The 14,546-nt window shown below is 25.0% G+C and overlaps 2 protein-coding genes across 4 annotated transcripts in view; both read left to right on the top strand.

Annotated features, from left to right (window-relative positions):
• LOC112603499 (chromosome transmission fidelity protein 8 homolog) overlaps window positions 1-14,546 on the top strand; it is a 34,752-nt gene that overhangs the window by 8,455 nt on the left and 11,751 nt on the right. The window contains exon 1 of one of the 2 annotated variants that reach the window (XM_025352085.1): window positions 1,895-2,372. The exons of the other annotated variant lie outside the window; for it this stretch is intronic. The gene's annotated coding sequence lies outside the window, so the exon portion shown is untranslated. Of the gene's footprint in view, window positions 1-1,894; window positions 2,373-14,546 lie in introns of those variants that run through there. 2 annotated transcript variants of the gene reach the window in all.
• LOC112603497 (protein gustavus) overlaps window positions 12,849-14,546 on the top strand; it is a 55,275-nt gene continuing 53,577 nt past the window's right edge. For both annotated transcript variants that reach the window (XM_025352082.1, XM_025352081.1), the window contains exon 1: window positions 12,849-12,996. In XM_025352082.1, coding sequence (XP_025207867.1) covers window positions 12,950-12,996 — 47 coding nt within the window. In that variant the 5' untranslated portion in view covers window positions 12,849-12,949. The remainder of the gene's footprint in view (window positions 12,997-14,546) is intronic.

Here is a 14,546-nt window from a genome sequence, read left to right as displayed (position 1 = left end):
TAAACCAAATTTTTTGTAAAAATATAAAAATGATAGATTTTACGTTAGATTTTTAAAATTTAGGTGACTAAATTTGTTTTCTATTCCTAATTTAATGAAACATATTTTTATATTGGCCTTAAAAGAAACACTTTTTTAATAATTAATTAACTTAAGTTAATATATTTATTGTAAACTTTATTGATTCAATTCAAATTAGCCAATGTTGTATTATATGAATATTATATGGATGTAATGCATAGTTAATGTCAAGATAAACCTATATTAAATACTCTATATCGATTGATATCAATATAGCCAATTTATATAATATCAAGTTAGTTCTATTGAATCAGAAAAATCGTTTTTATACTATTAACATTGTCAAAAATTAATAATATTGGTACAATAATTTAAAATTCATCTAAATGTGACATTGGTCTTTAACGTACAAAGTAAAGTTACAGAATTATATTTAACATTAATACATATGTTTAAATTTTTATACCAAAATTATTAGTATTACGTGAGGTTGGAACAATAAGATCGATTAGGTCACTTTGAAATTTAATTTTGATTATTTTTAAAAAACAAAATGTATTTTTAAAAATGTAACTGAAAATAAATTCCTGGAAATTAGGGAGTGACATTTAAAAAATGTCATTGGATCTATTTTGTGTAGGTTTATTTTAAGTTTTATTCAATTTTTATAGTATAGAGGTGGCCAACATGAATAGGTTTGCGGGCCACATAGATAAATACAATGATATCAAGAGCCAAAATGTTTATATAATTTGATAATTTTTATAAGCTAATACCTAAAAATTAAAATTCATTATAATATTAATTAAATTTTGATTTTTTAAATAAGACGCGAGTCGCATCTGACAATGACGAGAGCCACATGTGGCTCGCAAACCGCAAGTTGGCCACCTATGTTATAGTATTTATCAATTTATCATTGTTCACTACATCGACTATATTATGATTGTAAAGAAAAATGGGAATCTTTTACTTAGTCACACTTATGAGGGATAGAGACTACAAATGCATATAACCAATAGCAAATATCCATTACTCTTTATAGTTTATTAAAAGTATCTTCGTTTTTGAAAATAATATAAAATTTTAATTTATACGTATATTAGTATCTACAAACGATAGAATATTGATTTTAGTAGAATATTTCGACCATGTAATAAAATATTGGTCTAATAACGTGTACATTTTAGCCGTTTTCCGTATTTTTTAATATTGTAATATAAATATTTGACATTATGAACCATCATAATCATTAGGACCATCAAAAATAAACTTGTCGGTTTGCGATCGATCTCGAATTGGTTGACAATACAACAATACCCCATGTAAAGTCGACGTACACGACTAATTTGAATCAATAAACAGATGAATAATAGTAATATATAGTAATATCCGTTGTGTGTGTTTGCATTGTGACGGGGTTGCGAGAAACGAGTGGAGAGCCGAAGAGTAGATTTCCGGAGGTAATCGATTTGTAAAAACAAAACAACAAAAAAATATCGTTGTCGAATTATTAAAGATTTTTATCGCATTATTTATTGTAACGTGTATACATATTATTGTGATTATAAGCTTCACGTCTTAAGCCCGTAGAAACCGGTAATACCGGGCAGTCGCGGGGTGTTGCCAGAGCGCCGACCGATATGGTTCACCTGCGCGCGGTGGTGCTCGGTATTTTTTTTATTATTTTTTTGTTCTTCGCCAGGAAGGGAGACCTTATCATGCCCATATTATTATTATTAACGTGCCTATGGCACTGCCGCCGCCGCCGCCGCCGCCACCACCACAACCACACACGTCCTGGTGTCGATGTGTACCTATACCACCACCTGTGCGCGCACACGGCACACGAGCAAAAGCGTGCCCGAGGAAGGAACGGCGGTCGCGCAGATTCGTCGAGCCGCAGAGTAATGCCGACAGCCGGTTGATACGTGGTCCGACGCCCGTCCGTGTGGTGTACGAAATTACTGTTTGCGTGCGCGCGTTTTTCGAACGTGTGATTTACTGGTCCCGCTGTCGTCATTATTTTACCACCGATATCGTAGTCGCCATCGCCGTTGTATTTCGTCTTCGTTAATGTCTATAATAATAGTATTTTTTTACTCTAATAATTATATTATAAACAGTAAGAAGAGTTAAACTTCTTTTTTTTTTTTTTGTCGTTCGGTCATTCCCCCGTCATTTCAGTGCGCCACCGTTGTCATTGTCGTTGTTTCTGGTGCCGTTTAAGACTCTACCGTAATAAACCGCGCGTACAAAACGAGCGAGACTGTCAACGGAAATATATCATATTATTTTTTTTATTCGAACCGGCGTCGTACGTAGTGTCGATTCCATAAACTGCACGAGAGGTACGCGAAATTTGAAAATATTACAATAATATAATAGTACGCCTATAACACGAAAATCCGATAGTAGTTGGAACGCCGAAGAATCTAATAATACAATTATATATAATATATCTCTGTATAATAATACGTTAATAATATAATAACCATGATCGATACATCATGTTATACGTTATTGTGCATGTGTTGATGGCTTGCGTTGTACCTGTATGCATGTGTTAACATTTATATTTTATGCTGTAGTCATTGTGTGTTTGTAAACTTCACGAGTCACCAACCTTAAACAAATGATCGTAGGTTGCGCGTGTATTTGGGAACGGGTAAAACGGATTTTACACCAGTGTCTATTGTTATTACAATATACAATATACATGCAAGGAAGCACGTTTAAAATGGTTGTTTAAGTAATCATGTGTAAATAAAAATTCTAAAAAAAAATAAAAATATACGTTTTGCACAATAACGAGACATATTCGTGTTTTTAGTTCATACTTCATACCATAATATGAATTCAAGAATCGGGTAACATCGAGATATGTAAATCGTTAAGGCTTCCACTAGATGTCTAGATTATTATTGAAAAGTATTATCGTGAATAGTTTATAATACGCACGTGCTGTTTTTTTGTGTAAGATCCCTATTTTATTACAGCTATATAAATGTTCTGTATATGATATTATGTTATACTCTGTTTTCATAGTTTATTTTATACTGCCTTAAATACATATAATATTTAGAGTATAATGTATTATTATTATCACAATAAACTTATCTATTATATGAAGCATACTGATAAACATAATGCCCACGTCATGCTTATTATAGAAATTCAATTATTCATTTGTACAAAACATATGTATATATATCATAATATGTGTACATTGTATACAATATACCTCATTCAATTATTATCTTTGAGTATTTATGACGTCAAAGTTACGTATAGGTGCATCGACCAACATGCAACACTGCATAATGTATATTAGTGTTTTACAATTAGTTTTGAATTGATATCAAATTACTTTTCCTATTTTGTTAGGTATTTAAATGTTGTGTTTATTATGTTTATTGTTTAAAATTAAATTGTTTTAAAAATAAGTTGTATATGAGCAAGAACTCACTAATTTTTAGAACCTATTTTTTCTAAATATTATTTTAGTGGTTTTTCATGAAAACAAATAGGAATAATTTGTACAGTGAACAAAAGAATAGGATAATAGTTATCGTTATATTTAACAATGGATAATAACATTATATGGGTATATATGGAGTATTTATAAATTATAGTCTGATAATAATTAGTAATATTAGTAATATTTTCAAGAAATGTAATATTTAATGTACTCGACTTCTTACGAAACAAATTTTAAATAAGTAGGTATTATAGTTAGTAGTTACTGATCCAATGATACATCGATATTTATATATATTTAATTAATTATTCTTATTTTTTTCATATTTTTTTAAAAAAAATTAATGAATGAGTAGATTTATATATATATATATATATATATATATATACATAACAAAATAAACAGTTAGGTTTTATCATTTTTAAATTTTCGATTATAAAATTATTCGTTAATATTTAAATAATCCTAGTACAAGGATGAGACTAGTTTGTAGTTGACAGTCAAGTTTTTATCCTCTACTTTACAAATTTAAATTATTTTATAAACTATTAAATAATATCTTAAAGTTAATAGTAAAAAAAAAAATAGTTTTTTTAATTAGGTACTGTTTTATATACTGTACAGCGCAGTCTACTTATAAATTATAAATTATTTATTTTGTTTACAAATTAGTATACATTTTATTTCCGTATATTAAAATAAATATGAAGATGGTTATATGTTTAACTAGATTTAATTAATTACATAATAATAAGAAATAATATCGTGGAAGTTTATAGTAGTGCATTCATGCTTACCTTGGCTACTCAAGGTTTTTTTCCTTAGTTCTCATTATGCACTGCCATATTATATTGCCATGTGTATAGTTTTTTTTCTTTTGTGCTCGATGTGTCGAAGACAAATTATACTGTATTTTGTTATTTTTTTCTAGTGTATCTATCGTTATATTATAGTCTTAATAATAGATATTTGTAGATCCTCTTTGTTATCGATTTTATTTTAAACCATTAGCTAATTATTTTTTAACTAAAATGATTTATTAAAAATCAACTTTTAGTGTTAGTTACTAGAAACTACGAAAGTGAAATATTAATATAATAACAACATCGTTACAATTTACAGAGAATAATTATTACCTATCATTGTAAGACCTACGACCGATTTTATTATTAAAAATATGTAACAAACTATTAATGTTATAATAATAAATTTATAATTTTATCATCATCATATTATTTTTAATTTGTGTAGTATATTATTTATACATACATACATACATATATTCATACAAATAGTCAGTATTGTATCTAATCAAATAACAATGAGTTTTACTTTGACTTTACTAAAGATTTTATTATTGAAACGACTTTAACGGATAGACTAATAATGAATTTAAAATTGTCATTGAAGGTTGGAAGATTATTTTGTTATTATTCAGTAAAACATATAAATGCAGGTACATGTGAAATGTCTTCATTTTGGGCTTTAGATACGTATCCACAGAACATTTAAAAATTGTATTGCAGTAAATTGCATTTTTAAGCGTACGGTTTTGATGAAAATTTGTCTACCTATACATCGCAGTATAATTGAGCGAGAGGGTGTCTTCCCACGTTGCTTAAGCTTTTTTGGACGATTCTCAATAATCTACCCATAATTAATTCACATATTTCCTATTTGCTGTCAAATATACTACCCATTAAATTAATAAACATAAGTCAGTAGATATAAAGGTTAATTTATATAAAGTATAAATTAATACAAGTATAATTAAATATATTATATTATTTAAGAAATTCATCAAATTTAATGAAAAAAATAAAGAGTTTTATGTATTAACTACCTAAATAAACTATATAACTACCTATTATACAAAAAAAAAAAATATAATTTTCTATGCATTTTTATCATTCAGTTATGTTTCGTATTTGTTTTATCAATTTTATGAAATTTTTCTAGATTTGAATTTCAACAAATACATTATAATAAATACTTTTTAATAATTTTTAAATTACGTACTACATAGTTAAAATGGCAGGAATCAACAAACATCACCAGTGTTGGGATTCTATTTTAACTTTTATTTTTTATGCGTGGAAAAACATCTAAAACATTGGAATTTAGTTTGACTCACCATTGTTAGATTATTTTTTTGTTAATATTATTATCATCTGTAAGTAAATTAGGAGTATTGTTAAAATTTAATAAAATTGGTATATTTATCTTACAATTGAGACGTCGTAGAAATGAGTTTGAACCCTAGAAAAGTAAGTATACTCAACCAGCTGGGTTTTTTTTAAATTTAGACCATTTATTAGGCTGATTGAAAATATTTGTCTTATAGAATCCAAAAAAAAAAAAAAACGCCGTAGAAACATATTTGTTACGAACTCATTCCGCTCGTCTAAAGCCGCTTCATGGGAACTCGCCTTATAATTCTAATTTATGCTGTGGTGGCTCGTGAACTTTGTGGTAAGATAGGAATCTTCAAAATTTCCATGAGCAAAAAATCGTTCTTATAAACTATAAAAGTATTAACTACAAACATGATTATAAATAACGTATTACTATATATATTAACAATCGTGTTTGTAATTTATTCACAGACATTTTTGAATTATATAAAATATTGAAAAATAAAATACAAATAATTATATAAAAGTTTATAAATTGATCAATCTATAGAAATAGCAAAATATTTATTCAATTATGTTTACGATAAAAAATGTGATAACCCATCATCACCCCCTTTTCAATCTTTTAAAAATAATAATTTTCCGTTTTATAATAATTCATTAATTGTTGTGGTTTTTTTTATCAATTATGTTCATGATAGTAAACAAGTTTTTAATAATAAAAAAAGCTACAAATTAATAAAACTATTGAAAATATATTTTTTTAAATTATTTTAATTTTTAAGTGATACATACGTAATTGAAGTTGCTTAAATGTGTATATTATTATGTTCCTTATCTAATAATATGTATAAAATATTGTATATTATGTAGTGTTCTGTAAAATAGACGTTTGTAGATAGATACTTATATAATTGAAAGTTGTACATTAATATTTAATGGTGATCAAAGAGAATGATATTACTAGGTATTAGAATAATTTATTCCAACTTTGAAATATTATATAATATACATGTAGTTATTGATTGAACCTCATTTTTTCACATGAAATTAAAATATCAATACTATTCAAATGATTATTATTCCATTTTGTTTGTAGGTTGTATCTTGTACGTCGTGGTGTCAGCATATTATTATAATATATTTTATGTAGGTGTAGATAGTCTATAGACAGAGTAAATTTAATATAATATGTCGTAACTTACAATAATTATTTTTAAACAGATCAATTGTTTTATTATAAATTCCAATTAGTTTATTTCTTATAGGTATTTATAGTGTTAATTTGGTATTTTTTATTTGAACATTTGTCGCTTAGGATTATAGTTTAATATAATTGAATGCGCATTTATGGTAGGTACATGTCGCTGATTTTATTTTTTGTGATTTTTAACTTTGTCACATTAAAATATTATTTTTTACTATAGCTATAGTGCATTTTACTGGTATACTTTAATAATGGCTTAATATATTTCTTTCTTAAAAAAATATTAGTATATAGTTATGTAAAATAATTTTCTGAAAACGTATAAGCGTGATAAAATTAAAAATGTATTGAATATTTTAGTTTTTTGTAATCACTAAAAAATATATTTTGTAGAGAATCTACTTTATAAGAGTATATAAAATTTAAATATGTACTTTAAACTCAATAAAAAATATTATTTTCAAAGTAACTAAAGTTGATTCAGAGAATAACGAAAAATTAAGTTTTTTATTAGAATCGGATGCTTTTTCTTCAATTTTTTAACAATACATTTTGATTAACCTGTTTATTTTTTAAATGTTAGATCTGAATACTTAAAATGATACTATCAGGACTTACGTGGAGACACTTGACTATAAAATCTTAAAATTTTTCTTTTCAAGAATTTCGGTTTTATTTTTGTTGTAGTACAACAACATTGATTTTATTTTATAAATAATTATATTATAATAGCATATTTATAATTAATGATAATAATAGGTAATGCACTCGTATTATGTGTGTTTATATATAGCGTGACATCTTTATTGAATGATTTCCAATTATAATAAATTAATAATTATATATTACCAATGACAAAATAATTAAATTAATAAAATTTAAGTAGGTATATATTTTTATTTATTTATAGTTTTTTTTTTTATTAAAACTAATTAAGTTTCAATAAGCTATTATCAAAAAATTCTTTAAAAACTGATACTGTATTTATTTATTTTTATTTTCTCAAGAGCATTACTATTTTTATTTATAAGAAAAATGCTTGATATTAACGATAATTTTTTTTATTTTGAGTCTGTTAAAGATATAGTAGGTAGGTTAATTCATTATAAGTTATAACTATTAATATAATAATTAATTGTATATCAATTTTTGTCTGTTACTCATTTAGTCTTAGCCAACTTTTAACCTTTTCGATTTTAAATTATTTAAAAACATTAATATAGTTTAATTTTATCATATTTTAACTCAATTAGTTTATTTAGTACAATGAATTGAGAAAAATGTTGAAATGTGTATATTGTGTTCAGTGATTACCTTCCTATATCTTAATAACGGGTTTTGCGTTTTACAAGGTCATTTTACTTCCGACGTGAGCGTGCGGAGGCGATAATGACCCCGGATTGTGAAAGATATTAATTATTGCAAAAAACTTTTTAACTAAACAAAATATAATATTTAGAAAGATTGATAATTTTTTGTACTTTAATACTCATTGCTAACTTCTGATTTTGAGAACATAAATATTATATTATTTATGTATAATAAATATTTTATAATTTTTATTTATTGAATTATATTTTTTACTTATTAGATATACAAGTAGTACGATTTTACTATTTAACAAATAATTATCAATAATTGACCTGTAAAGATAACTTTTAGTAAATGTATTACTATTGTTTATTAAAAAAAGTGAAAATAAAAATAAAACATTAAAAAATTATAAGAAAAATAATTAAAATCGTTTAAAGCTTACAAACGAATTACTATCAATATCATTATTTATTTATATCGAGTATATCATATTTTGTTAATTTTTGGAAATCTAGTTTTTTTTTTTTAGTATTGACATTTTCAATCATGGCTTAGCTTCTAATATAATATTGTACAACTAGGTACTACTAAAATTAAAATAATCATTGTTTGTAATAAATAAATTATTTTTATTGAACTCATTTTTTTAATTTTTAATTTTAATTTTTACATGTAATTAACAATCTGTATCAAATTATATTAGACATAATAAGAATATGTGATAAGAGTTAACAGGTCATGGTTTTTTGAAGAAAAAAGCTATCCATCTATGACACTTTCTATGAGCTTGTTATTTTATTTTATTTAAATTCACGACACCACTTAAACTTCAAACGTTTCGGAGGATTGCCGGGTATTGTGGGAGTGGCTTAGTTTTTTATTAATTAATTTGAATGATTATTTTATTGATTATAGAATCTTTTATAAAAGATTTTTGCTATTATTGAAGTTGTACACATTTTTTGTTTTATTAAATATATTATATTTATATTTGTATAAAACAAAAGTATCTATTTAAAATTTTTAAATATGTATTTCTTTAGATTTCTTTATAAATAACATTTATAACGAATAAAAATTATTAAAATAATTAATCCTTTTTTTTATGCATTTTAAGTAAATCATCAACATTTAAGAAATATCTAGTTATGTTATCAATTTATCATTATAAATATTCCATTTTTGATCCTTTGTCAACTATTCTATTAGAGAATGATTTTATTAGTTTTATTTTCATTTTATATATAATAAAAGTGAATTTATTGATATTGAATTTCCGTTTGATTGGTAAAATGTTTTAATGATAGGACGTTTGTATTATCAATACGTATCTACCTACTTGATTAATTAGTGTATACTAGCGGTTCTCAATCTTTTTAGTACAGCGACCCAAATTTCCCCCGAAAAATCTTTAATGACCTACATGGTTTCACTTTTCAAAAAGGTAGTTAAATAAATAAAAAAAATTAATTTAAAATAATATAATATATTTCAATTTTTTTAACAAAATTTGTTTATTAGGTTTAAATTATTATTTTTATTATTGTATAGGTTTATAATCAATATATTTTTACAAATGTACTTTAATTAATAATAATCTGTTTAACATTAATTTAACATACATTTCTTGGAATCTGTATAATTTAAAAAACTATTCGCGACCCACCAAAAATTGAGACCCACAGTTTGAGAAACGCTGGTGTATACTATTATGCTAAATAATTGTATCGATGACAAGACAATAGTATAAAGTTTTTTCGTTTACTTTTATAATTTAATATTTAATCTTTCATAGGAAGCTTAACGATCAAATGTTTCATGAATATATTCTAATAACCAAATCAATTAATAGCATATTATTGTTAAAATTATGACGAGGAAGATATTTCATTGCAATTATTTGAACAATGTTTAAAGATTTCAATCAACCATTAGCGAATAAATGAATACATAAAACATTTTTTAGAAGCAATGATTAATTCCGAGCTTTTCAAGGGCAGGGCACGTCCTAAATACATTTAAGTAAACTTATAAGTTATAACTTCTTTGTTATGTATCTAACTTATTTAACTATTTTAAATTGAAAATGGGACTTATATTTACTTAACTATTATTTTTTTTTATAATTTAAATAACATAATAAAATTATTATAATAATTATAAAAATAATAAGTAAATAAAATAATACTTAATTTTTGTTAATGTAAATCTCGCAAAAGGTCATAAATAATGGGGACATCAGTTATTATATTTACCATATCAATATTTTGCAAACAATAAATCTGAATTAAATGTCCTTGATAATATTACACTACTATTTATACTTAATTTTTTCATATAGACTATAGTAATTAACATATTACAAATATAATTATATTCGTGTTTTAATTTAGTATTAAATTAAATTAAAAGATACAAATTCTAATAGATACTTAGTTTATCAAAATATATTGACTAATATTCAATATATTCAGAGGTTTTACAGTTCTTTAATATTTGTCACATAAATACTATTGAAGTTATAGATTTTAAATTTTATTTAATGTCGTCGTATCACATAGTTCAATGATTGATAAAAATTATTCAATATGTACATAGGGATAATTATATTATTACTTTCACCACTTTATATTTTGCATATAGATGCATTTTTAAGGGTTAAGCATATCTTGTTATTAGTTCATGTAATTCGCGTATTTTATACACTCTTAATTAATATATGAACCTGACTTCTTTTTGAATTTATTATATAGTACAATAATTTACAATAAAAATAAAAATAATATGTTAATCAGAAATTAATTTAAAATGATAACAAGAAATTTTTCGTAATTTAAAGTAGTATTTTTTATTAAGAAAAACTTTTTTTTTTTTATCTTACTAAGTTCTATTTCCAAGACTAATATTATCTATGCTTAATATAACCTAATTATAAATAAATACTGTATTGCATAGATATGAAATAATATAAATATCTATTTTATTTTTGTATATCATTTTAATGTAAAATTGTGCATATTTTATCATTTTTACTCAGCATATTAGTGACATATTTAGCACCTTTTTTATTGGGCACCTCCTTAAATTTTAAAGGACTTGCTGTACGAATAGGTATATAATATATGTATGTTTTGTATATTTCAATCTGTTATAATATTATCATAAAAACATGTAAGAAACGTGATGAAAATAAAATTCAATGTAATGCTTGTCTTTTTATTTATTTAGATCATAACAATATTATATTGTTGATATCATGAATTTTAATGCAACTGATTTTAATATTATGTTATTGTGTTTAAAACTCTAAAATAAAAAGTAATTTATAATAATAATAATATTTATTTTATGCTACATATCAAAGATAGGTACATAATAAATAATAATAATATTGTAATAGAAAAATACGCGTATTATAATTATCTACATGTGGTATTTTCTTGTAAACAGTAATCTTTAATATTAAATTAACCTATAGTTATATCTAACAGGTACCTAACACAAACTCAACTTAAAATGTTAAGATGAAATCGAACTAATTAAATTGAAATTTGAACCATTGGTAGTTTTTTGAAAGATTCTATTGTTATTATAACTTTCTTATCATTATTTATTATTTTATATAAAGTAATTACTAATAAAAATATGTATTTGAACTTGATGAATTTTTTAATTTGGTTTGGATTCTAATAAAGTTTGTTAGTCGGTTTGGTTCAAATTCAAATATATAAAGGGTTATATCTCTAGTGTTAGTATAATATTATTTATAAAATAGTTAACTAAAAATAATATACACAGGCTGTCGATTTGTTATGTACTACATCATTTTTATGCTTTACAATAATTTCAATGTATTAAAAAAATTTTATAGCTCGTACTACGCACACGTTTATTTCGTTCGGTTTTTATGACGATGTCGGAATAAGGAGAATATTCGGCCAAGTGCAGCGAATGCAAGTAGCGCTGCACTCGCAAGTACAAGAATTAACCCGGGGTGTCATTATGCAATACTAAACGTCTTGTCGTGGACGTCCAGCTCGCGATGTCTCGGTTTATGGCTACTTATGTTGTGTGTATAAGTGTAGTCGCCCTTGACCTAGAGCCCCAGATATTAGCCCCCACCTAAGCGTGTACGTGTGTTAACGGCGTCAACCGCCGTGAGTATACGAACCAGTGCGGGGTTCCTCGAGCCAGGACATAATAATATACTGCTTATACGCAGAAACATCATCATCAGTTTTGACCACGCGATTGCCGAGAAGTTATCGCGGCGAGTCCGGCTGTTAGTTTGCACCCGCGCGCGTATGTGCTAGTGTCTACGATACGAATAATTTCGCGTTCCAACCATTTGGCCCGCGGACCGCGGACGGTTTTTATTCAGTTTATAATTTATTACACGCGTACAAGACATGTGATTTATGACAAAATAAGCTTTTACGTTCGTTTTTTCTACGCTCTGTCTAGAATTGCGTATTGTATATTGTGTTTTTCTCGCGCCAACCGGAGAGGTCTTCTCCGACAATCATGCTCGTGTTCTGTAAACAGTATGCCAGAATAACGTTCGTTGCCAACGCGGCTTACCGACGTCGTCGTGTGTCGTACCGTGAACGCTGAACGGAAGAATATAATAATATACCATTATCACGAGATCAGTTTTAAATAATAAGTGTGCAGGAACGACGCCACTGTACACCGGTGTTGTGCACGTTTTTCGCGCAAACGGAAACGTTATATTTCGTTGTCATAGAACCGTGCGATTATTGTAATACAAAGATTACACTACCGCTGCGTATGGGACATCGTAAACTCGACACGAACAGCCTCACGATTCCTTACCGGTAGGCCGTCAATTGAACACTCGTAGACTAGATAATATCTTATACATTATAATTATGATCTTCTTTTTAATATTATTTTTATTCATAGTACTTATTTTTATAAGTTATAAGTTATAACATAAATTTATCAATCATAAAAATATTTTTTTATCGACAATTGGTACCAACAATAATAACACTTAAGTTTCTCCAAAGTATATTTTTCATTCAAAAGGTTTTCATTTAATAATAAGATTGGGACAAAGAATTATAACTTCTAGACTTATCGTTGTTGCACATATAGTTAAAAAATAATTCAACAAATTGTATACTTACATATTTATTATTATTATATTGATATACTGATTTATATTAATATATTTTAAATATCATATAAGATTAAAATACATGCGTGTTCGAAATAATTTTATAAAAATATTATCTTTAATAAGATGGGGTTCTAAATTTTTATCATTTAATATACTGAGGTAAAAAAATCTAATTATACTTTTATTGTCTTATAAATATTTATATTTTAAATTTAATTATAATAAAACGTGCAAGCTAAGACTGAAGTACTTTGACATTTTTATCTTCCTTTTACATTCTAGACAAGGCTGCACTTGCTGTTAAACAAATCCAACGACATTATATTTATTACTATTACGTCTGATAATGTAATTTCACATGAAAGTCACAATAATATTAACGGAAGGTCACATCCTTGCTTACGCCCTTATGCGTTCAATCTACTCATAATAATTGTAAGACAAGGTTAATAATATATTATTACTTATGCAAAATGGAGAAAAACCAAATGAGTCAAATAATTACTAATTTTTTTTTTTTTAATTTATCATTTCTTTAAAAAATATAAAATCTGAATTATATATATGTATTCAATGAAAAATGTATCATATAGTAGGTATTGTTTGTAACCCATTATAGGTAACCATTAATTTACTTTAATTGTTTTGTATGTTCCTATTCTATATATCATTAATAAAGAAATACGTTTTTAGTTAGTATTTACATACGCCATTCTATTCTGAGGTATTTTATCTATTGAGACAAAATCGTTTTATGTAAACTTTTCTAAGTAGTGAATAATAAATAAAAATTTTAAATTTCTAGTGTATTTTATTAAACGATAACCATACTAATAATTTTAAATATTCTAGGCTTAAAGCAGATACCTAAAGTATTTATAACTTTAAAAAAATTAGTTATTATTAGCTAAGTAGTATTCAGAAATATTTCGTTTATTAGTGTTAAATCCCGAAAAAATCATAATATTATTTTTATCTATTATCTTTATTAAAATATTAATATTTTTATAATTTTTTATTCAATACTTAATGCAATTTTACATGGCAATCAATAATTACTTATCACAGTTAAGAAATAAGTTAATTAACTTCAATTTTATCTGTAATAAAATTTTTAATTTCTTATTATTTTTAAATAAATAAACAATTTTTTAGAACATTAGCTTTGATAAAACAAATTTTAGATCTAATTATTACTAGTTATAATTAAATTTAGTTTTAATTCGCTTCAATATTGATTTA

Source organism: Melanaphis sacchari, unplaced genomic scaffold, assembly GCF_002803265.2.
Source record: "Melanaphis sacchari strain LSU unplaced genomic scaffold, SCAv2.0 Contig10_pilon_pilon, whole genome shotgun sequence".
NCBI classification, from domain to species: domain Eukaryota; kingdom Metazoa; phylum Arthropoda; class Insecta; order Hemiptera; family Aphididae; genus Melanaphis; species Melanaphis sacchari.
The sequence above is the reverse complement of the archived record's forward strand: the minus strand, read 5'-3'. Positions and strand labels throughout refer to the sequence as shown.